Source organism: Biomphalaria glabrata, chromosome 18 (assembly GCF_947242115.1).
Source record: "Biomphalaria glabrata chromosome 18, xgBioGlab47.1, whole genome shotgun sequence".
In the NCBI taxonomy this organism is placed as follows: Eukaryota; Metazoa; Mollusca; class Gastropoda; family Planorbidae; genus Biomphalaria; species Biomphalaria glabrata.
In genome coordinates, this window is record NC_074728.1 from 22399339 (window position 1) to 22422515 (window position 23177).

At 36.9% G+C, this 23177-nt stretch overlaps 1 protein-coding gene across 1 annotated transcript in view; it reads left to right on the forward strand.

Annotated features, from left to right (window-relative positions):
• Window positions 1–2508: 2508 nt before the first annotated feature.
• The window catches only part of LOC106080079 (uncharacterized), a 35628-nt gene continuing 14959 nt past the window's right edge, over window positions 2509–23177 (forward strand). The window contains exons 1-8 of the mRNA XM_056017671.1: window positions 2509–2515; window positions 2846–2977; window positions 5929–6119; window positions 7531–7697; window positions 9505–9609; window positions 16781–16958; window positions 17832–17934; window positions 21250–21300. Coding sequence (XP_055873646.1) covers window positions 2509–2515; window positions 2846–2977; window positions 5929–6119; window positions 7531–7697; window positions 9505–9609; window positions 16781–16958; window positions 17832–17934; window positions 21250–21300 — 934 coding nt within the window. The remainder of the gene's footprint in view (window positions 2516–2845; window positions 2978–5928; window positions 6120–7530; window positions 7698–9504; window positions 9610–16780; window positions 16959–17831; window positions 17935–21249; window positions 21301–23177) is intronic.

A 23177-nucleotide genomic window follows, 5' to 3' on the forward strand; every position in this document is an offset into this window, starting at 1 on the left:
CAAGTAGAAAAGTTCGTATAACATAGGATATAAGTAGGAAAGTTCGTATAACATAGAATCTAAGTAGGAAAGTTCGTATAACATAGGATCTAAGTAGGGAAGTTTGTATAACATAGGATCCAAGTAGAAAAGTTCGTATAACATAGGATATTAGGAAAGTTCGTATAACATAGGATCTAAAAAGGAAAGTTCGTATAACATAGGATCTAAGAAGGAAAGTTCGTATAACATAGGATCTAAGTAGGAAAGTTTGTATAACATAGAATCTAAGTAGGAAAGTTCGTATAACATAGAATCAAAGTAGAAAAGTTCGTATAACATAGGATCTAAGTAGGAAAGTTCGTATAACATTGGATCTAAGAAGGAAAGTTCGTATAACATAGGATCTAAGTAGGAAAGTTCGTATAACATAGGATCTAAAAAGGAAAGTTCGTATAACATAGAATCTAAGTAGAAAAGTTTGTATAACATAGGATCTAAGTAGGAAAGTTCGTATAACATAGGATCTAAGTAGGAAAGTTCGTATAACATTGGATCTAAGAAGGAAAGTTCGTATAACATAGGATCTAAGTAGGAAAGTTCGTATAACATAGGATCTAAAAAGGAAAGTTCGTATAACATAGAATCTAAGTAGAAAAGTTCGTATAACATAGGATCTAAGTAGAAAAGTTCGTATAACATAGGATCTAAGTAGGAAAGTTCGTATAACATAGAATCTAAATAGAAAAGTTCATATAACATAGGATCTAAGTAGAATTCATCGGCTTAGTGGAGAGGGAGAACTGATGTGTGGGTGACATCATTTCAAGCAGGCTACTGTCCAGGCATTCATCTCTTTGCAAACAATACTAAAAATAACTTTATTTTAATAATATAGCCAAAATTAAGTTGTTCGCCAGTGCTGAACAACTGAAGAAAACAGTACAACTATTTTTTCCTTGGAACATTCTGCAAAGAGCTTACAGCTCAGCAGCAAAAGGCTGGCTAGAAGAAGAAGAAGGAATTGATATGCGATAAAATAAATGTATTAGACTTAGTATTAATACTTTAAACGAAAGCTAACTCACTCTAATTACACAACCTTTCAGTCTCACGTTCTGGAGTGGTCTTTCCTAAGACCAATGACGAAAATGCCACCTATCTTGCATCATTCAGAACCAATCGCAAACCTCTTTCCACCGTTATCATAGAAACACACAAACACACACACACCATAACACCCCAATTGTGCTTGTTGCTGATTCCCTCCCTTAAAACACATGAACTATAATCGTGCATACATTGTGCACTTTTACACCTCTAAATAGGTCCTATTATCGTGCATACATTGTGCACTTTTACACCTCTAAATAGGTCCTATTATCGTGCATACGTTGTGCACTTCCACACCTCTAAATAGGTCCTATTATCGTGCATACATTGCGCACTTCCACACCTCTAAATAGGTCCTATTGTCGTGCATACGTTGTGCACTTCCACACCTCTAAATAGGTCCTATTATCGTGCATACATTGTGCACTTTTACACCTCTAAATAGGTCCTATTATCGTGCATACATTGTGCACTTTTACACCTCTAAATAGGTCCTGTTATCGTGCATACATTGTGCACTTTTACACCTCTAAATAGGTCCTATTATCTAGCATACATTGCCTACTTTTACACCTCTAAATAGGTCCTATTTTGATAATTACGCTAAGTTATATCTCTACGGATGTAGGGCATCTAGATTTAATGTTAACAGAAAGTAAACTCTCTGTCTTTCTACCTAATTTTTAATTCAAGTTATAAAACATAATACGTTTCAGGAATTGTAGACTTTATTTAAATATATCAAAATTAAGTTACGGATAACCTATATTGCTACATTATCCTAGTTCCAATTATTATATCAGGACTACGTTTTATATAGAATAGGTGTCTATCTTAGGACGTAATCATCTTCTTTTTTTGAAGTAACGTCTGTATTATATAAGATAAGAAGATAATAAATATCACTGCTCTTTATTTACAAAGCGTATATCAACCCACTCAGTCATATAATAAATTTGTACACGTTATTTCTTCCACACGCCATCTCGGATTTAAGCGGAAATTTTGCACAATTATTTCGTTTACGTGACAAAACAAGAATCACTTTTTTTAAAAATGCCACTGTTTATACAAGTCTTGCTCGAGTCATGTAAAAAAAATTGCAGACGACCCAAAGAAAGGAATAAGTCATCTCCACCTAGTCTAGCGCAAATTACAAAAGGATTTTTTTTATAGTTAACCTAAAGTACTCTCACCTAACAAGTGAATGCAGTGACATACTTTGGAGATTGCGACCTTGCAAGAAATTGTTTTAGTCGATATTTCTGAGAAATTTCATATGTCATGGTGTCAGCGTGTACTAAGCTACATAAATACGAAATTTATAAGAAATATCGACGCTTCCTTAGAATGCACAGGGCACGATCATTTTAAAGAAGCGTTTGTGGAGGAGCTAGTCCATAAGTCCACGTAACGATGACCGGTCAGATTAGAGTTCTCCCCATGTGGCCAACGAGCTACGATATAGGCCTACATCCAGTGATAAATTTATAGTAAAATCGTTACAGCTGTTTTTGAGGTGAGCCATCCAGGTTCCTTGACCCAGGTTCCGTGAAGTTCTGACTTGAATAGAGGTATTATAAAAAAAAACAACTATTAGTCGCTTAATTATTGGTAATTAATTATTTTTAGGTTAGCAACATAGGAAATAAACCCTTATATATCACAGATAAGACTAAATATGTAGGGTTTCGTCCCCTTCGATAATTAATATTTTTTATACTAAGCATATTTTTCTTTGTGTTTAATACAGCTCTACATTGTTATGGTATCTATGGAAATGCTTCTTTTGGTCTGATTGTGGGAAGTCCCGCTGCCACATCTTTCGCATACAATTGCAATACTGCAAGGCGAGGAAAAGCAAATACCACAGATTTTCTTTTAGGTAAGTACATCAAATCAAAAGTAAGAAAAAAAAAACAATGGCGTAGTCAGCCATAGTGTTCGGAAATTAGACGATAACTGAGTAAATTTAAACCAATTTACTATTATGGTTTAAGATTAAGTAGTCTTCTTCCAATACACAATGACACTCCTCACTATTTTGGTACAGTCACTCATCCATTTTACAGATCTATTTCAAGAATTTTTACCTGGTAATGAACATATAATACACACCAAAATCAAAGAATCATACACAACACTTAAAAAGCTGTTACATGAAAGTCTAGTGAATAAGATTAAGTGGGGGAGAGTTCTTGGGGTGACAGAATGCAAGGACACATTCATAAACCTACACAGTAAACATATCACACCAAAAGCTAGAGAGATAACTTATAGACTTATCTTTGGGATGACCCATGTTAACTTATAGACTTATCTTTGGGATGACCCATGTAATCCCTATGGTTAAAAAAGGGGCAAATGACCGTGAATGTAAATTATGCCATCTTGAAAATGCTGATAACGAGAAACATATGTATTTGGAATGTCCATTATTCCTTCAAGTTAAAAGTACTGTAAGGGACTTATTAGAAGCCAACTATGTAAATGTTAACTTGTCTATTGTTTTAAACAAGCTGCTAAAACTAAAAAATAAAATGATACACAACTTCAACTTGATTATTGTTTCCGAATACAGGAATCTTATTTGGGCTAGCTGGCTCAAAGGTCTACATAATAATAAGGTGTTTGATCCTAATCACTTAGAATTGACATTTAGAAAAATAATGGATTTTAGGGTAGAAAATTATCTAGCTTGACTTTCATATACTTGTCCAATTAGTATTCCAGAAATGGGGTGTTGGGGGTCAGGGATTTTTGATATTGTGTTGATTGTTCTGGAATAGAGGATACTTGTATCAATTTTCTGTCTCTAGTGGTTTCAATGGTTAGGTAGTATGTCTTTGATATTAAATAATATTTCTATTACTATTATTATATTTCTAAGGTTAATTAATCACTTTTCAATTGTTTATGATTTAATACTTGTGAGTTATTAGAACTTACAAATAAAAACCTATTTAAAAAAAAAAGCCCACAAAAGAGGCAAGATAAAGCCCAAAAAAAAGAGGCAAAGAAAAGAAGCCTAAGGCCCAAGGATTCATTCCTATGATGATAAAGCTAAAATTATATAGCGCAAATTCTGAGGTTTCCTTTTTTAAAAAAAGCCTACTTCAATTGTATTAAAAGAATATCTAAGCGTTACTATTTTTTCTTTAACGTCGATGTAATATGGTTTAGCCTATATCTAGATTCTAGATCTAGAAGGAGATCTGTTGTAACCCTCTTGGGGACACGATAGTGTTTACTGTGTACTATCAGCTGACATATATAACACAGGCCAGTAATACAGTTTAGCGTGATATATCGATGGACAGAGGACAGTATTGGTATGAAATTTGCACGTGAATACGACCCGTGTTATGGTCATGTGATCAGAAACCTTTGTGGACCAAAGTGTGTACGGCAGTGCAGTTCAAGACAGGACAGTGAGGAGACCGGGACTATTAGTCGGCCATGAAGTCAATCCAGGTGCAGTCCTCGAGTCCAGGAAAAGACAGTAGAGTTTAGTACCGCAGTACGGTGATGTAGGCTACAGTGTAACATTTGTGTTGCCAATTGTGTCGTATTGGCTGTTCTATTTACTCATTTTTAGATTACCAGATTATTAGGAATTCTCATTGTCAAGTTCTTGAGTTTGATGTGTTATGTGTTGACTGTTGAGTAGTGTCAGCTTTCCTTGGCTGACATAGAAGAGAGTACCTGGTTGCATGCGGCCTCAGAACGAGACAGCTGGAGGTCACTCACGAAGGCCGCGGGATACACATTTGGGACTAAAAGAAAATCTGCTGCCGAGGACAAACGCAGACGGCAAAAATCTAAATCGACCACTGCGGACAATGGTTATGCTTGACCATCTTGTGGCAAAATTTGTAGGTCACAGCTGGGACTGTGCAGCCACGGGAAATACGGCATTCCTCATTAATCTTCGGACTCGAAGACAAGCCTTATTATTATTAGTGTTTACAGAACGCATGATTAGGAGAAAGAGAGAATAGTAACAATACGGGGTCAAAATCATGGGTTCGATTCCCGGTTTGAACCAAATATTTTTTATATTATTTTATGTTTATTTTATTGTGATTAAAGATGTAAAATGGAGGTATTGTCTTTTTAAAAAAAAAGTACAATACGAAAAATGTCCAGCTCCTCTACCACCAAAGCGAAAGCCACCTTAACCTGCGATAGTTGTGGACGGGAATGTCTTTCCTAAATAGGGCTCCACAGCCACATGAGGAAGTGTGCGAGATGAACCATTGTCGTTCTACGACTGAAGGAGGCCAACAGAATGTTGTTGTTTTTTAAATAGCCACGTCAATGTTCTTAACTCTTTCTCTCCGTAATTATTTTTCCACGTTTTGAAGGAATTCCCCATGTGCTCATTATTATTTCACTACCCCTGTTATGATTGGGCTTCAATAGCTTTGTTGTTTATCAGAAAATGTTGTATTTGGTATAGAATTAAAGGAAAATGCATGCTCTTTTTATATAATTCAAACTTAAACATTAATTTAATTTAATGAGGTCAAAATCAACGTCAATTAGGAGAGAAAGAGTTAAGTCAAAACTTTACTTTTCACACCAAATTCCTTATCGTGACATAACAATGAGGTCAAAATCAACGATGGTATCGTCGAATGGGAGAGAAAGAGTTAAGTCAAAGCTTTACTTTTCACGCCAAATTCCTTATCTTGACATAACAATGAGGTCAAAATCAACGATGGTATCGTCGATTAGGAGAGAAAGAGTTAAGTCTACACTTTACTTTTCACGCCCAATTCCTTATCGTGTCATAACAATGAGCAACACTGTTATAGGACTTTTATTTTTCAGACATGTTGAGCCCCTCGGAAGCCAGTGGCAAAACGTTTGTGATACTAAAACCTCTAAGGAAACTCACCCCTGCCATTGGCTTGGTGATCATTATTAATGTTGCCATAGCTAAAAATAGCTTCAACGTGACCAAGGAGTCGGTAACGTCGAAAGATATTGAGCTGAAGGAGATTGAATGCAAAGAGTTGGAGGTGAGTAACAGACAGGGGAATTGTTTATGAAGAGCAAATCGAGCTGGATATTCGGAGTCCACCTACTTCTAATAGGCACCTGACTCTAGTTGGGGAAATAAACGCGGTTAGTCTTTGCTCGTTAACCGTTGGCCGTAGAAGCAGAAGACCCTAGCATCATCTGCCCCGTAGATCGAAAGGTCTGAAATGGAAAATATACTTTACTTTATATTACGAGCTTACTGTCATCTAAAGTGGGAATTTCAGCTCTTCTATGCTGGACCACCGGGCATGTGCCTAAATGCCGAAATAGACAGCCTGAACCTGACCTTAAGAAACGGGAAGGGTTTAACGCAGAGGCCAGGGACAGAGCTGATTACTCTTCGCCGACCACTCTGTCGAAAGGCCTCCCCCCCCCCACAAAAAAAATTTAACAAGAGCCGTGTTTCTCAAACTGTATTCCGCGGAATCCCAGTATTCCGAGAGGCATGAATAGATGTTCCGAAAACTACTGGGAAAAAAAACTTAGCAGGCCACCACGTAAATTATGAAAAACATAAGCAAAGTGTTCCGCTAAATACTTAGAATGTGCAAAGTTTGGGAAACACGGGACCACTGGAGCGTTCGTGTTTTTGTGAGACCTGAAAGTACAACAGGACGACATGAATACCTTTAAATACAGGTAGCTTCACAACAGGTAGTAATTAAAAGTATCGTCATTTTCATTAGAAAAGCTTATATCAACTCATTCTGGCTGTCTGTCTGGTAAAAATTTCGAACACGTTATTTCTCCCACACCCATTCTGTGATCAAGTTGAAACTTTAAGCAATCATTAGTGGCAACTAAAAAAACCTGAGTTAATTTTAAAAAATAAACAATTAGTCAAATAATTATTGTTACTTGTGATCTATTGTCTTCCGAGACAGAAGAAGCCATATAGGCCATATATATATATTGGTAATTAATTTAATTATTTGTTTGATATCTAAAAGGGAAATAAATTATGTGATCAAGTTGAAACTTTAAGCAATCATCATTGGCAACTAATAATTCCTGAATTAATTAAAAAAATTAAACAATTAGTCAAATAATTATTGTTACTTGTGATCTATTGTCTTCCGAGACAGAAGAAGCCATATAGGCCATATATATATATATATATATATATATATATATATATATATATATATATATGTTGGTAAATAATTTAATTATTTGTTTGATATCTAAAAGGGAAATAAATGCTACATTATTAAGAGATATAATTGTAAATGTTGAGCTCTTCCCTTTAGATAAGCCTTTTTAAAAAATGTTTTATATTTGCTTGTTTATCATTTGTCGCAGCAGAAAAACTTCCAGCTCAATTTATATTATTTTCTTAACAATCGGGAAAGTTCGAACTCGTTATTTTTTATTTTTGTATTCCTTTAGGGCTATGCCAAAGGTCCCTTGGTGATAAGAAGCAAATTGGCGGTTTATGTGGTTCTCATCCAGCCGTCCACTTGTGTACAGTATGATACCGTCGCTGAGCTAGACGGAGACGCGTCCATGACAACCATCGTCCCTGTGGAGCTCTTCTTTGATATTTATGTCTGGAGGTATCACGACCGGCCTTAGATCCCCCTAGACCAACGGTTCTCAACTTTTTTTTATCTCGACGAGCCCTTAGTACGATTCCCCATTAAGATGCGCCTCTCAACCGTACAATTTTTTTTTTTCGTTCATAGACCAAGGTAAAATAATAATCAAAATAGTCTATTAAAAAAAAACAAAAAAACTCAGTGGTTTTCCAGATCCGGCAAGTCTCGGTATATTTATGCTGCGACAATTACAATGTTATATGCAACACCAATTTTGGAACAGCAATTATATTTTTAAAAAGAAAACAAAAAGCGACCACCAATAGCCGAACTATAGTATAGAACAATAATGTTACGGGCACTTGAAGTGTCCTCCGTATCCTTTTCTTAGTATTTCTCCCCTACCTTTCTATTTTACTTGATTGAAATTTCATGATTCTTAGAAATAGCTCTTCCTTTAAATCCTGCTACTGACTTGGAGATGTTTACCATCTCTGCTACAAATGTGCTTGTTGCAGCACATAAGGAACAACAAATAATTCCGATGAAAAACAAAAGACCGAAATCTCCGATGGTCCTAGGCGACCCCTGACAAATGGTCATACGAACCACAAAAGGGGGTCACGATCCACAGGTTGAGAGCCCCTGCCCAAAACGAAGTGTTCCCAAATTCCAAAATGAAATAGAAAAATATAGAAATATACAGCGAAAAAAAAATAAAAAAAAATGACACAATTTATTGAAACCCTAAGTACTCCAACAATAACATTGAGGACAAGCTTCGCTATTTCTTCTCTGAAGAGTCATTTGAAAGGCCCACACTAATGGGAAGGAGGCGTCTGCCTAGTTTGCCTATGCCTAACGCCGTTCCTGATGGCTTACACCTACTTATTGATGCCAACAATTTAGTTATATAGAATAGAATTGACAGTGGCGTAGCTAGGGATTTGTCATCATTCGGGGGCCCCGGGTGGGGGGGGGGGCTTAACTTCTTTGGGGGCCCCTGTATTTTGTGTAATATATTGCTATAACTTAGCAATTAACCTCAACGAAAGTGATACAAAACAGAACGTTTAATAATCAATTATAAACTGGATCTAGAGCCAAACCCAGAGTCACATCTCAGGCCTTCTTGTTTGCATCGCTAATCATCGGCCATCTTCCTTCCTCTGTTCTCTATCGTATCCTCTGGTACACAATGTCGCGCCAAATGACAGTGCGCAATGTAGAGCCATAACAATATAATATTTAATGTCAAAAAAGATTTCGAACACTCATTTGGAGGACCTCTCAAGTGGGGGCCCGGGGGGGATTTACAAATTCTCCCCCCCCCCGATCCCAGCTTCCCCACTGAGGATTGATATGCAATATTTAAAAAAAAAAAGGAAAGTTTCAAAAATGGAGATTATTACATACATGGTGTAAAGCTATACATAGATAGCTCTTTGATAAATCCCGTGTAACAAAAATTAAAGAAGTGCTCTTAAGCTAGGTAGGCCTGTATGATAAAAATGGCATAATAATTTTGCTGAACTTTACCCCCCCCCCTTTCCCCCAACTTCCCATTCTCGGATTAAGTTGAAATTTTGCATAATTACTCATAGTCGATAACAATACACGAATTAAATCCAAAAAATGTATCTATTATTTAATCATTTAGTGCTAATTAATTAATTTTGTTTTATAGAGCAGAATGTGAGCAAAACCTTGTAAGTTTCAGATAGATGGCAGTAATTAGCGATTCTTTCCCTAAGTTTAAGCTTTGTTTTTTAATTCGTGTATTCTTTTTCTTTTTTTTTTTTTCTATTCCTTGTTTAATGTGTAGCACACCAGGATTGGGTAAGATTGTGATAAAGCATTACATGACATTAATAGTGCCTAAGAACATGGAAACTCTGATTGTACTTAATGAGCGTCCATTAGACGAGCTGTAAGTTGGTGTAGAACAAATGATCTGTAATTTGATGTATGTTACGTGCGCATCTTAGTGTGAATGTGAAATGGTGCGATTGCGTGTTGAAAAGAAAAGAAGAACCGAAATGGAGGACTATGAACAAGAAAGTGTTTTCAGTGTTAATAAAGATTAAAGTATTTATAAACTGTGATTTGTCGTTTACATGTCTAAAGAGTCTCATCCAATATGAAAACGTAACAAGTGGCGCCCAACGCAAAGGTAAAACCCACGTATCCCTCTATACACAGTGGATCTCCTGTCAGCAGACAGTAGAGATAGTAAAGTCTAGATCTAGAGACAGGAGAACATTCGATTCGATATTATTAGTAATCGACTATGGCGGACAAAGCTGAGATAGCAGCGTTGAAGGAAGAGGGAAGGTTGTTGGAGCTTGAAGGGGCAGAACTAAGAAAATACGTACAAGAAAGGTTGATGGAGAGGGAGAGAGTAGCGATGGAAAGAGACAAAGAAAAGGAGAGATTAGATAAGGAGGACAAAAGAGAAAGGGAAAAAGAAAAGGAGAGATTAGCGATGGAAAGAGACAAAGAAAAGGAGAGATTAGATAAGGAGGACAAAAGAGAAAGAGAAAAGGATAAGGAGATAGTAGCAATTGAAAGGGAACAGAAAAATGAATTGGTCGCCATTGAAAGAGAAAGATTAGCATTTGAAAAAGAGACAGCAGAGAAAAAGTTAAAAACAGACCAAGGAAAAGAGAATGATAAAAGAAAGAGTGAATCTACAGGGAATAAACTGGCAAAATATAAAGGTTTGATATTCAACGAAGACAAAATGGACATAGGCATTTTTTTGAAGAAGTTCGAAATAGAAATGAGAGAACTGGAGTACCCTGAAGACAAATGGACATTCTTATTGTCGAGATCATTTACAGCGGAGGTGCCTTCAAAAATATGTATGAACCAGAGTAACTACAGCATTGTGAAAGAACAACTACTTCGAACTTTCGGGAAAACAGAAGCTTTCTATCGCCAACAGTTTGTTAATTGTGAGATAGAACCAGAGGATGACCCGCAGACCTTCTTGGACAAAATGAGCAGCCATTTCGATAACTGGATAGAAACCGCTGAGGTAGAAAAAACCTTTGACAGTCTTAAGACATTTCTCATGCTGGACAAAGTGATGTACGAGTGTCAGGAGGAATTAAAAATATTTCTGTTGGAGAGGAAACCGAAATCCATAGAAGACATAGTAAGACTGATAAGGGCTTATAAAGTGGCACATCCCGAGAAGAAATTATCTAGAGGCAGTGATATAGAAGAAATAGTTGCCTTTAACAGAACATGTGAGACACAGAATAACTCTCACAGAACAAGGGAGACACATGATAGACAGTATAGAAGTGGTACATATGAATGACAAAATGATAGCCGCAACGGAAGATATCAAGGAAACAGACAGGAAAGAAAGGACTGGGAGAAAGGTAGAATAGAGCAAGGCTTATCATTGTCATCTGATACTGGAACATTGGAGATTTTTCAGACATTCGTAGGGAACAAGGCAGCCAAGACCATCAGGGATACTGGGAGCACTATTATTGGAGTGAATAAGAATTTAGTGGAAGACCATGAATATACAGGCGAATCTAGGAAGTGTGTTATGTTTAATGGGAATATTGTACAATTACCGATTGCTAAAGTTAGTATAGACACACCGTATGTTAAGGGGACAGTGGAAGCTTGTGTTGTAGATCAGGGTGAGATAGATTTAATTATTGGGAATATCCATGGGGTGAAAATATGTTCAGTAAGGGAGATTGAGAATTGGAAGAAATATTATGGGATAAAGTCTACGCGAGGTAGAAATGGGGATGTGGAAGAAGACATAAGATCTCATACATCAGATGACATGGGTAGCAGAGAGCACGAGAAGAAAGAATTAACAGATAAGGTAGAAAGCAATGCAATAGGAATGGGTCCAAATCAAAGTAAAGTAAGGCAATCAGTGGTACAGGGAAAGCGATTTAAACCCACATATAGACGTACAAGTCCATACATCTTATGCTTTAATTGTGGGAGAAGGGGGCATATTAGAAGACAGTGTCAACAATTAATTAGAATTAAGGATTCAAGGTACAATAGTGAAGAGGCGTATACGAGAAAAGAGAGGGATATTAGCAGCCTAGAAAACAGTACAGCTAGATCATTAGGTAGTAGGATCACAATGGGACATCATTGCAAAGGAGGGAAGCGGAAAGGATGGCATGTCAATAAGTTGAAGGTTAATTTTATTATATAATGAAATCAATGGATCTTCTTTTGTCTTTTCATGTGTCAAAGTAAAAAACTATCTGCGCAAAGTGTATTTCTTAAAATTAGATCTAGGTCTAAATCCTTTCTATCTTTTCTCATGTCAACATTGTAGACATGGCCTAGATCCATAAAATACTATAGCTGTAATAGAGTCGGACAACTTTTTTTTTTTTGAGGGTCTTAAGTTTGTTTTAGGGCTACAATACATACACTTCGGTCTAAGTTGGTACCCAAGGAACATTCCTGCCTAGTTTTATCAAGATTGGTCAAACGGTTTTGATGTCTATAAGTAACATACATACATACATACATACATACGCCACACATTCTACTTTATAATATAGATGATTAGAAAAGGTGGGAATGATGGACATTAATTATTGTTCTATTCTACAATGAATAAATATATGTGTAATGAATTGAATATTGTTGTTACAATATGCATGGAGCAAGATAGACTTTGTTTGTTAACTATTTGATTGCGACTGGAATGATGGTGTTTTGTACAGGCATACGATTATGAGTGGGGAGTTGTATTAATAGAAATATGATTACTTATAGATATATGTTAACAGAAGTGGTTTCAATTGCTCATAATAACAGTTATTATTGTGATGAATATAATTGTTATTCCATGTTGGAATTGTATTGGTATTAACATGACATTGTGTTTGATTTTGTGTAATTATTACATTATGGTTTTATATGTTACCGATTTGTTTTAACTTGGAATAGTCTGATAATATATTCAGTGATTTGTATTTTGGACGTTCGATGTGCATCGAACTTGTTAAACAGGGGGGGTGTTACGTGCGCATCTTAGTGTGAATGTGAAATGGTGCGATTGCGTGTTGAAAAGAAAAGAAGAACCGAAATGGAGGACTATGAACAAGAAAGTGTTTTCAGTGTTAATAAAGATTAAAGTATTTATAAACTGTGATTTGTCGTTTACATGTCTAAAGAGTCTCATCCAATATGAAAACGTAACAATGTAGAACAAATAAATGATCTGTAAGTTGATGTATAACAAAAGATCTGTAAGTTGATGTAGAACAAAAGATCTGTAAGTTGGTGTAGAACAAATGATATGTAAGTTGGTGTAGAACAAATGCTCTGTAAGTTGGTGTAGAACAAATGATCTGTAAGTTGGTGTAGAACAAATGATATGTAAGTTGATGTAGAACAAATGATATGTAGGCTGATGTAGAACAAATGATCTGTAAGTTGGTTTAGAACAAATGATCTGTAAGTTGGTGTAGAACAAACGATCTGTAAGTTGGTGTAGAACAAATGATCTGTAAGTTGGTGTAGAACAAACGATCTGTAAGTTGGTGTAGAACAAATGATATGTAAGTTGGTGCAGAACAAAAGATCTGTAAGTTGATGTAGAACAAATGATCTGTAGTTTGATGTAGAACAAATGATCTGTAAGTTGATGTAGAACAAAAGATCTGTAAGTTGATGTAGAACAAAAGATCTGTAAGTTGATGCAGAACAAAAGATCTTTATCTTTTTTTTTTTTACTTTCATAAAACGGATCGCATTTCATTTATCTCTTGACATATTTATAGTCGTGAATTCTAGTATTATTTACGTCGAATTAGAAGCCCTCCCCCCCCCCGTCTCATTATAGTTCTTTCTCTTCTTATGGTTCGCTATCTTCCTCTCTCTCTCTCTCTCTCTCTCTCTCTCTGTCTCTCTCTGAAAACACTTCCTCTATCTTTTTTTTTCTTTTGTTTAAATTCTGCGCATCGTAATGCTGTCCCACATAGACTTTTGACTTTAATTGGCACGGCCCTCCATATAACGGCCCTACTCACAAAAGTTCGGATACTGGAAGCACCCCCCCACACACACACACACACACACTACTGACTGAAACTTTTTCTTTGATTTTTGGGGGCCTGGATGGTCAGGTCAGATGTTAAACTTGGTGCATCGTCGCTACTAAGAGAATCGACCCAGTTCGGAGGTCCGTAGTTTGAATCCTAGTTGAAGGTTATCTATACTACAACTCATTTTCTTTCCCTTCTACTCTTGCAACTGTACTCTAGTGTTGCTATGACAACTTACATGTCGAGTTTAGTAAATAAATTTAAAAAAAGTACCTTGCGATCTATAGGGCAGATGATATGAACCTTTTAATTTGGTCCACGGCCTGGTTCTTGTTGTAGGCGTGATGACGCGAATGTCGTGTGTATTGTAGGTACCTCTTCTGGTACTACTATAATGTTCTTCTTAACTAAATACTTTCTTACACGCACTAGATTTGCAAGTGCGTAATAACACTAGTATACTAAAGTCTCCAACGACAACATTTAGAATTATTGATAAACACACTGGTAGCAGACATCACTAGCGGATCCAGAACTTTGAAGTGGGGGGGGGGGGGCGATTTTTTTTCAAACCCTAACCCTAACGCCCAATAAACCCTAACCCTATGCATAAACGTGCGTACACACACACACACACACATATACATACATATATATATATATATGTTTATATATATATATATATTAGAATTATAAAAAAGCAGCATTTCTCAACCTTCAGCGAAAAACAAAACAACAGGGGCAGCGCTATAAGGTTCTCTTGTGGGGTTCTTGCTTTTTTCACTGCAGAAACGCATTCTCCTGACAAGTATAGCTCTTATTTATCAATGGATTTCGGGGCGAAGCCCCAACACCAAAAGCGTTTTCTTGCATTCTTCACTGCAGAAACGCATTCTCCTGACAAGTACAGCTCTTTATTCATCAATGGATTTCGGGGCGAAGCCCCGACGCCAAAAGCGTTTTCTTGCTTTTTTCACTGCAGAAACGCATTCTCCTGACAAGTACAGCTCTTTATTCATCAATGGATTTCGGGGCGAAGCCCCGACGCCAAAAAGCGTTTTCTTCTTTTTTCACTGCAGAAACGTATTCTCCTGACATCTACAGCTCATTATTCATCAATGGAGTTCGAAGCTCATTATTCATACTATTAAAAAAGGACCTTTTGAATAATGTTGTACTTGAAAATTATTTTAATATGAATTTATAGGCCCTTAATACATTGCAAATAAAACCGATTTGTTCCTTGAAAAGATACCCCACATATTTAGATTTTTGCTTTGGGGATCGCCGCCGAAAAAAAATTATTCAATAAATAGTATTCAATATGATTGAGTTATAAATTGTGAATTATAGTCCCAAATTTATTTAACTAGAAAAATATCAGATTGAGTAAAGGTTGGTAAAAGGCGACTATGAAAACATTATTTGAGTTTATAACTCATCTCAAACATGGCTCTAATACTGAAAAATTTCGTTTGAATTCTAACTTTTCCAATGCAAAGTCTTACTTAAAATAATTATGATAAATTCATGTGAAATTAAATAAACTCTGTCTGGAAATGGGAGGAGCGGTAGAGTGAAAACGATTAATCCTCGCTCCTTTAATAATTTCTGCTAAAGATTGCATTTGGCATTAAAGAATAGGGGTTGGGCGACTCAATATAAGAATTTAATTTATAGTGTATATAAATTATGATGGGGGAAATGCGATTGCATGTATCGCCCTTCCCTCCTGGTACAATCCTTTTTCATTTAAATTTACTAATGATACTATTTGAGATTAGATTGTGGTATGACATAATATACAATGGGTCACATATCAATACGTAGTTTATATTATATAGATATTCAACTAATTTTGTTCACAAACTATGATTCTCCACAAAAATAGGACCGCCCCCCCCCAGCATTCAGAGGGCTAGAGTGGGGAGGGCAGTACATGCAATCGCCCCCCCCCCCACCCCACCGAATCGGCCAAAATACCAGAAAGGGAGCGACATAATATAAAATGTATATATTAATTCAACTAATTTTGTTCACAAACTATGATTTCTCCATAAAAACGGACCGCCCCCCCACTCAAAGGGTTAATGTGGGAAGGGCAGAAGAGGTATTCGTCCCCCCCCCCCCACCAATCGGCAAACAGGGAACGACATAATATAAAGATCGGTTAAAAAATCAATAACAAGTCTACACAATATAGATATTACATTGATTCTATTAGCAAGCTGTGATTTCTACAAATTAATTGGACCGCCCCCTTCACTCGAAAGTGTATGGGGGGGGGCGGGATTGATACCATCGCCCCCTCCCGACCCCACCAATCGGCCAACATACTAGAGGGGGGGGGCGAAATAATCTAAAAATAGGTTAAAATATAAATAATTTGTATTTATTTTTAACATAAGTAATAAATTCGTATACAAATTGTGTGAATTCTATAATAAAATTCGCCCGCCCCCCCCCCTCCGGGGGGGGGAGTCGGCCGAGTGGGGGGGGGCGATCGCCCCTACCGCCCCCCCCCCCCTGGATCCGCCAGTGGCAGACATGAATTTTATTGACACGATAATTTAGTTCACAAAAGATATTGGCAACTTAGCCATCACAAAATATAATCCAATGAAAAGAACAGCATACTACACAATAATTACTCAGTGCTCATATAATATATCTAAGGAGATAATAACGCTCCTCTCTCTATGGGAGTCTACACTTAACTGAGGTGTCCACCTCGTGGTCAGTCCCCGACCAGGAGAAAAATCTCGTGGTGTTAGCACGGAATAGTTCAGTGACTACTAGTCACCAAATATTACAGGGGTTCTAAAACTGATACCTGACAGTTAACGAGAGTGTCATGTGGCCAACACAACCACCGACCGCCTGGGTGGACTCAAGGGCGCAGTTAAAAATACCGAAATTAAAAATCTTCGTCTGGATTTTAACCTGGGACACCCGGTTCGGAAATGTTTCACCGCTCAGCCACCGCGCCTCTTGTTTACTCCTCTCAAATTTTTTAACATAAAAGTTTTGTTTCTGGTACCTCAGCACTCAAACGGAAAAAGAAACGATCTCATCCTGGGATTTGGTGGGAATCCCGTTAGATGCCGGGATCTACGAGCTGTACAGTACCCCTGTTATCTACTTCGGCTGCTACGTCTACGGCTACGCCAAGGGAAGTGGCTACATGCAAGTGGCTGGCTACATGAATGGGAGGCTTTATGACGTAAGTACTCATGATAAAATATTCTGGCAACAAAAGTGGTGCGACACCGGTCTAACTATAACAATAGTACAAAAGTAGAAATGTAAGACTAGGTAAATATATAACAAGAAAAAAAAATTAAAAATAGTTTATCTTTTTTTTTTAAAGACAATACCTGCTTTATACAATTTAAAGAGCGATTTTTTTTTTCACTTAATAACTAATAAGAGTTAGATTTTAACAAAATGGAACATTTGTTGCTCCGCTCCTCCCCCCCCCCTTTTTTTTTTAATTTCATACGTTTAACTCAAGCTACTCTGTCAACAGCGCACAGAAACACGCATATATGTTACAAACTCAAAGAGTAACAACTTATTCTAAGCAATATATGACACCATAATGATGTAACAATGGGGCCAGCACAGAACGACCAACCGCCTTTATTTTTCCCTTAATACCAATATTGTGCAATAGACTTCGGTCGATTCAGCGGCGCCCTAAAAATCACGGAATATAAAATCCCTGTCTCCACCAAGATTCAAATCCAGGACAACAGGTTCGGAAGCCAAGCGATTAACAACTCAGCCACCGCCCCCCCCCCCCCCCAGACAAAACATTGATGATATATTAAATGATAGATTTCGATCTGTTTAGAGTAGAACTATAGAGCAGAACAGTGGTGTAGCTAGGGTGGGGGAGGAGGGGGAGAATTCGAAAATCCCCCCCGGGCCCCCACTTGAAGGGGGCCCCCGAATGAGTGTTTTTTACATTAAATTTACGCAAAATGTAGGGGCACCCAAAGAGGTCAAGCCCTCGAGTCCCCAAATGATGGAAATTTCCTAGCTACGCCCCTGAGTAGAACCACATTGATTTGATTGATGCCACTCTATTAAGAAGAATCGAAACAGGATATGTGAAAAGTCTGCACCTAAACCCGGAGATTTATTGGATAATGATTGCGATGGTAAAATCGATGAAGAGATCAATAACAACCTTGGTAAGTAAGAAAGCCTTCCCTTCACACCTTGTGGTCCGTAGATCAAGTGATGTATAGCTTATCTGGTTTTTAGGGCCGGCGCTTAACGAGAGTGTCATGTGGCCCCTGCAAAGACCAACTGACTTACTTTATGAGTTGGGTGGAGACGGTGACCGGTCATTTCATACCCGGTCACTTCATCCCCGGTCATTTCATCCTTGGTCTTTTCATCCCCGGTCACTTCATCAAGGTCATTTCATCTCCGGTCACTTCATCCCCGGTCATTTCATCCCCGGTCACTTCATCCCCGGTCATTTCATCCCCGGCCATTTCATCCTTGGTCATTTCATCCCCAATTAAATATTTTTTTCTTTTTTCATTGTTTAATTGTGCTGTTCAGGCTTTGATTTTAAGCCCTTATTTCATCTAATATATAAATATGATTATTTTTAATGCTTTTTTTGATATTTTTTGACATGTTATAAATGCATTTATAGTGTTTCCCCCTTCACTTTACATTCTTGATGAGAAATAATATATTGTAAATCTGTGTATGTACTTAGCTATAGCGCTTCTGTTGTAATGGGATGTAATATTATAATATTATCCTGCACATGACGTAATGATCAAGGGCCAGGGTGGGGTGGAAGTAGTGGAAATCCTTTGAGAGATGAGAACATTAGAATAATTAGGGCCATGGCGCTGATAACTCCTGACGACTATCTTTCACTTTAATTATTTTCAATTGCTCTTTCTTTAACATGTGAGCGTCAATTTTAGTCTTGAAATAAACAATTACAATAACCGTTATAGCTTTCGACATAACATTATGTCCGCTAAGAAACATGCATACTGCCGTCATCTTTAATGTTTGCTCCGAGAGTTCTAGAAAGGTTAATAACTATTTGAATATTATATATTTTTTATTGTAACAATTTTCTGTTTCCACTTAATGAAGAGTTAATAGCCCTCTAGGGCCGGGGTCGGCAACCTGCGGCTCGCGAGCCACATGCGGCTCTTTGGCTGTGAAGCTGCGGCTCTTTAGTTCCATACGCATATATTAATTATTTTATCGAAACATTTTTTTTTAAATAGTTCTAAAATGTTTAACTAGCATTAGGCACTGATTCTATTTCTCAGCCACTTGTACTCGCTTTTCACCACACCCCTTCCCCGTGACACGCGTGGTCACTGTCGTCAGTCCGTCTGAAGCTCTTGAATGACTCAGTCGTCGGATGTTTTTATGTAGGTTTTAATTCTCTTTCGACGCAAGACAAATTGGCATTTTCACCACTCGATTTGGCTGTGACGTATAGTGTGGTGTTTTAAACAAATGAGTTAGAAGTACTTAGAAGGGATTATCTTCTCAAAATTAGAAGCAATCTGCGAGTAACGCTAATCTGGTAGACTTTGCGGTACCACTAGAAATTGACAAAAAGGCAACCCATTTACAGATGGTGAGTATGTCAAGACTGCTTCCTACGTGCATCTGAAGAAATGTTCCGTGATTTCAAAAACAAACCATAAATCTTGAAAATAGAAAGATTTGCCACTATTCGCTAAAACAGTGCAAGATAGAATAGCTAAAATGTCTTCAAATGTAACATATTTGCAAGTGGAATATATTCAGCTTTCTTCTGTCTTATCACTTGCTGTGGATGAGTCTTGCGACATATACACAGGGTACAAGTTGCCCTTTCTGCCAGGAATATGTCTTCCCAAGTTCCAAATGAAGAACTTCTAAGATTTCTACCACTCCCAAGACAAACTAAAGGGGAATATAGAATGCCGTGCAAGAATACATTGAAGACAATAAGATCGATTTAAATAAAATCATTTCAAAAGCAACTTATGGAGCCAGAAATATGACAGGAAAAAATAAAGGGACAACAATGATTCTTCGAAGCAAACTAAACCATGGAATTCTTACATTTCACTACAAAATACACCAAGTAGCGCTTTGTGCCCAAAACAATTGCAATCAAAATAGTTAAGGTCATAAATTTGGTAATCAAGATTGTTAACAGCATTTTGTCAAAAGCATTCTACCATCGTCAGTTTAAAGACTTCTTAAAGGAACTGAAGATTCGGTATTCAGACCTCCTTCTTCACTATCAAGTGCGAGGGCTTACCAAAGGTTGAAACATTTTGCTTTGTGCTTGAATGAAATAAATGCATTTCTAAATGAAAAAGGCGTTAATCATCCTGAATTAGAGAACGACAAATAGTTGCAAAAATTTTACGTTGTGGATATAAAGAGAAGTTCAATAAGCTGAACCTAAAACTGCAAGGAAAGGGAAACATAGCCTATGTTTTGGTAGAAGAATTGGTTTGTTTTGAAGAAACATTAATTCTTTTTACAGAAGATATTCAGAACGGTAAGTTACTTCATTTTCAATGTCTCAAGCAGTATCGTTATAAAATTAGTGAAACTTCTGACACGAATTACTTTAGCACAGTTATAAAAAAAAATCCAAGATGAATTTCTTGACAACTTTAAGCAGTTCCAAACAAGCGAAACCATTCTAGCATTCCTGGTACACCATCTCAACACAAATAGTAACGAAATCTTCATAAACGTATATGGAATTGATGCTGGATCAAATGCAATGGCTCGATTTCAAAAGTAAAGCTTTGTGGGATAGAAAATTCAGAGTTAAAAAGCAAGTTGGAAGTGTTGGAGGTCTAGAAATGTACGTAACGCAACAAAAATGGACAGATTTAAAAGAAATGCTGCGAGTTGATTCTGCGCATGGAATAATCTTCCAAATTTCTATAAAGTGTGGTGAAGAAGTTGGCATTTGGAATGCTGACTATCTTTGGATTGACATATTCGTGCGAGCAAGGGTTCTCTTGCAGGAATATAATGAAAAGAAAAGTATGAAGCCAACTAATAAATGAAAATGTAGAGTCGTGTTTCAAACTAAAAACAAGTTATTAGCTAAATTATCCCAACTTTCTAAAACCTTGCAAAACCATCGCTCCCATTGCATTTATTTGCTCAATTGTTTGTTATTGAAGAATAAATAGATTGTGTGAGTACAATTAATGGTTGGCAGGCGAGAAAAAACTTTTGTGGCTCTTTAAAAACTTAGAAATTTTGTAAATTGTATATTTTGGCTCTTCCGACTCAGAAGGTTGCCGACCCCTGCTCTAGGGCCTCAGTAACATGAAAAACAATCCTTCTCTAATGACAATAAACTTCGCTTTGTTATAAAAATACATTTCATTTCTACTTCAAAGGAGTTCTTTAGTAAGCGTTCTCTCCCTGTAATAATGTTACATGCTTCTAGAGCTTGTTGCTTTGATGTAATACATAATGAACTGTGTTTTTAGATGACGACGGGGATTCTCAAATAGATGAAGATTTAGCCAAACCAAACCGAAGTAAGTAATAAAACTGAACTTAAGCTAGTTATTGTTGTTTTTTTTTTAAACAAAGATTATATGAAATCTGTCTGTTTGTTTGTCTGTCTGGGTAAAAAAAAAAAGGTACACGTTATTCCTTCAACAACCATTCTCGAATCAAGTTGGAACTTTACACAATCATTCTTTGGCTTTGACAACACATGAATAAATAAATTAAAAAATTAAGCAATTAATCAATTAATTACTGATTATTAATTTTCTGTTTGATACCAACAAGAGAAATTACATAATTCTTCAGTATTCACAGATACGGCATGAAGGATTTTGTCAAATACGATAATTGTACACGTCATTTCTCCCACACCCATTCTCAGATCAGGTTGAAAATTTAAACCATTTTTTTTTTGCACCTAACAAAACATGAATGAATTGAAAAAAAAATCTAACTACTTAGTCAAATTTAATGGTAATTAATATTTGTTTGATATTGACTAAGGTAAATAGCTCTTATATTTTTAGAGATATAGTTGTAATTAAGGAGATATTTTCCTTTGATAAACTTGGTCTTTTTTTTATAAAAAAAAGGTTTGTTTTAAAATTGAATAACTGACCCAAATGTTTGAAACAAAATCACATAACTATACTATCTTCTATAGTCAAAAGCTTTTCGTTAACAAACTGGTTAGTTTGTCGGCTGGAGGAGGCGTGAGCCATTCACCCAAATATTCCTTTCTTTCTTCGTCCCACTCCCCCATTTTCCCAACTGGTCCAGGCACGTCAGGGCCGGTCCTAACTATTGCGGGGCCCTATGCGAAACTCATTGCGCGGGCCTAGTCTGGGTGGAAATAAGGATAATAATTGAAAATTAAGATTTTGTATTAGAAAAAAAAATCGACTTTGAATTTTTTTTTCAATTTTTTCTAAGTACAAAATTGCGATCAAACTAACCTAACTATACGAACCTTGCAACCTATGGCATATTTATATGCCAGTGACTACAGAAGTAAATTAAGTATTGGACCTTCCGATTAAGGTGCCGAACGTACATTTCAAAAGACAGGTCTGACGATACATCGACAAATATACATACGAGAAAAAAACAAGGTTAACCGTATGATTAGAGACGCAAAAGCGAGTCATATTCGACAAAAAATCGAAAATTCTGATTCTTCAAAGGAGCTATTCAGGATCACCGCTGAAATGTTAGGGGGAGCAAATAACGAACGTTTGCCGTCATCTATCCCAGTATCTGAACTTCCTGATTCCTTCAATAGATTCTTCATTGGGAAGATTGAGCAGATTAGAAATGACATGCCATCCCTCTCATCACAGCTTGACCACTCTCCAATTTTTCAAAATACTCCTTTTTGCGAGTTTCAGCGTGTATCTGAAGATTATGTCAAAAGTACTATTTTGAAGATGCCAAATAAGTCATGTGACCTTGATCCCATTCCAACCTCCTTGCTCCTTGAATGTTTAGATGAGCTTGTACCTACAATTACCAACATTGTGAACTCTTCACTGACTTCAGGCATTGTACCACAGCAATTTAAGCATGCACTTGTCAGGCCCTTATTAAAAAAATCCAGTCTTGACCCGGAATGTCTAAAAAACTATCGCCCGGTATCAAATCTTCCCTTCCTGTCAAAGCTTCTGGAGCGCATCGTGTTAGCGCAAATTCTTTCTCATCTTGAACAGTACTGTCTCTTGGAAGAATTTCAATCTGCATATAGGAAGTGCCGTAGCACAGAGACTGCAGTGGTCAGGGTACTAAACGACTTACTTCACAATTCCGACAAAGGCCACATATCAATTCTTTCCATGCTGGACTTGTCCGCAGCCTTTGATACGCTAGACCATGAAATTATGATGGCCAGATTCTCTGCAACTTTTGG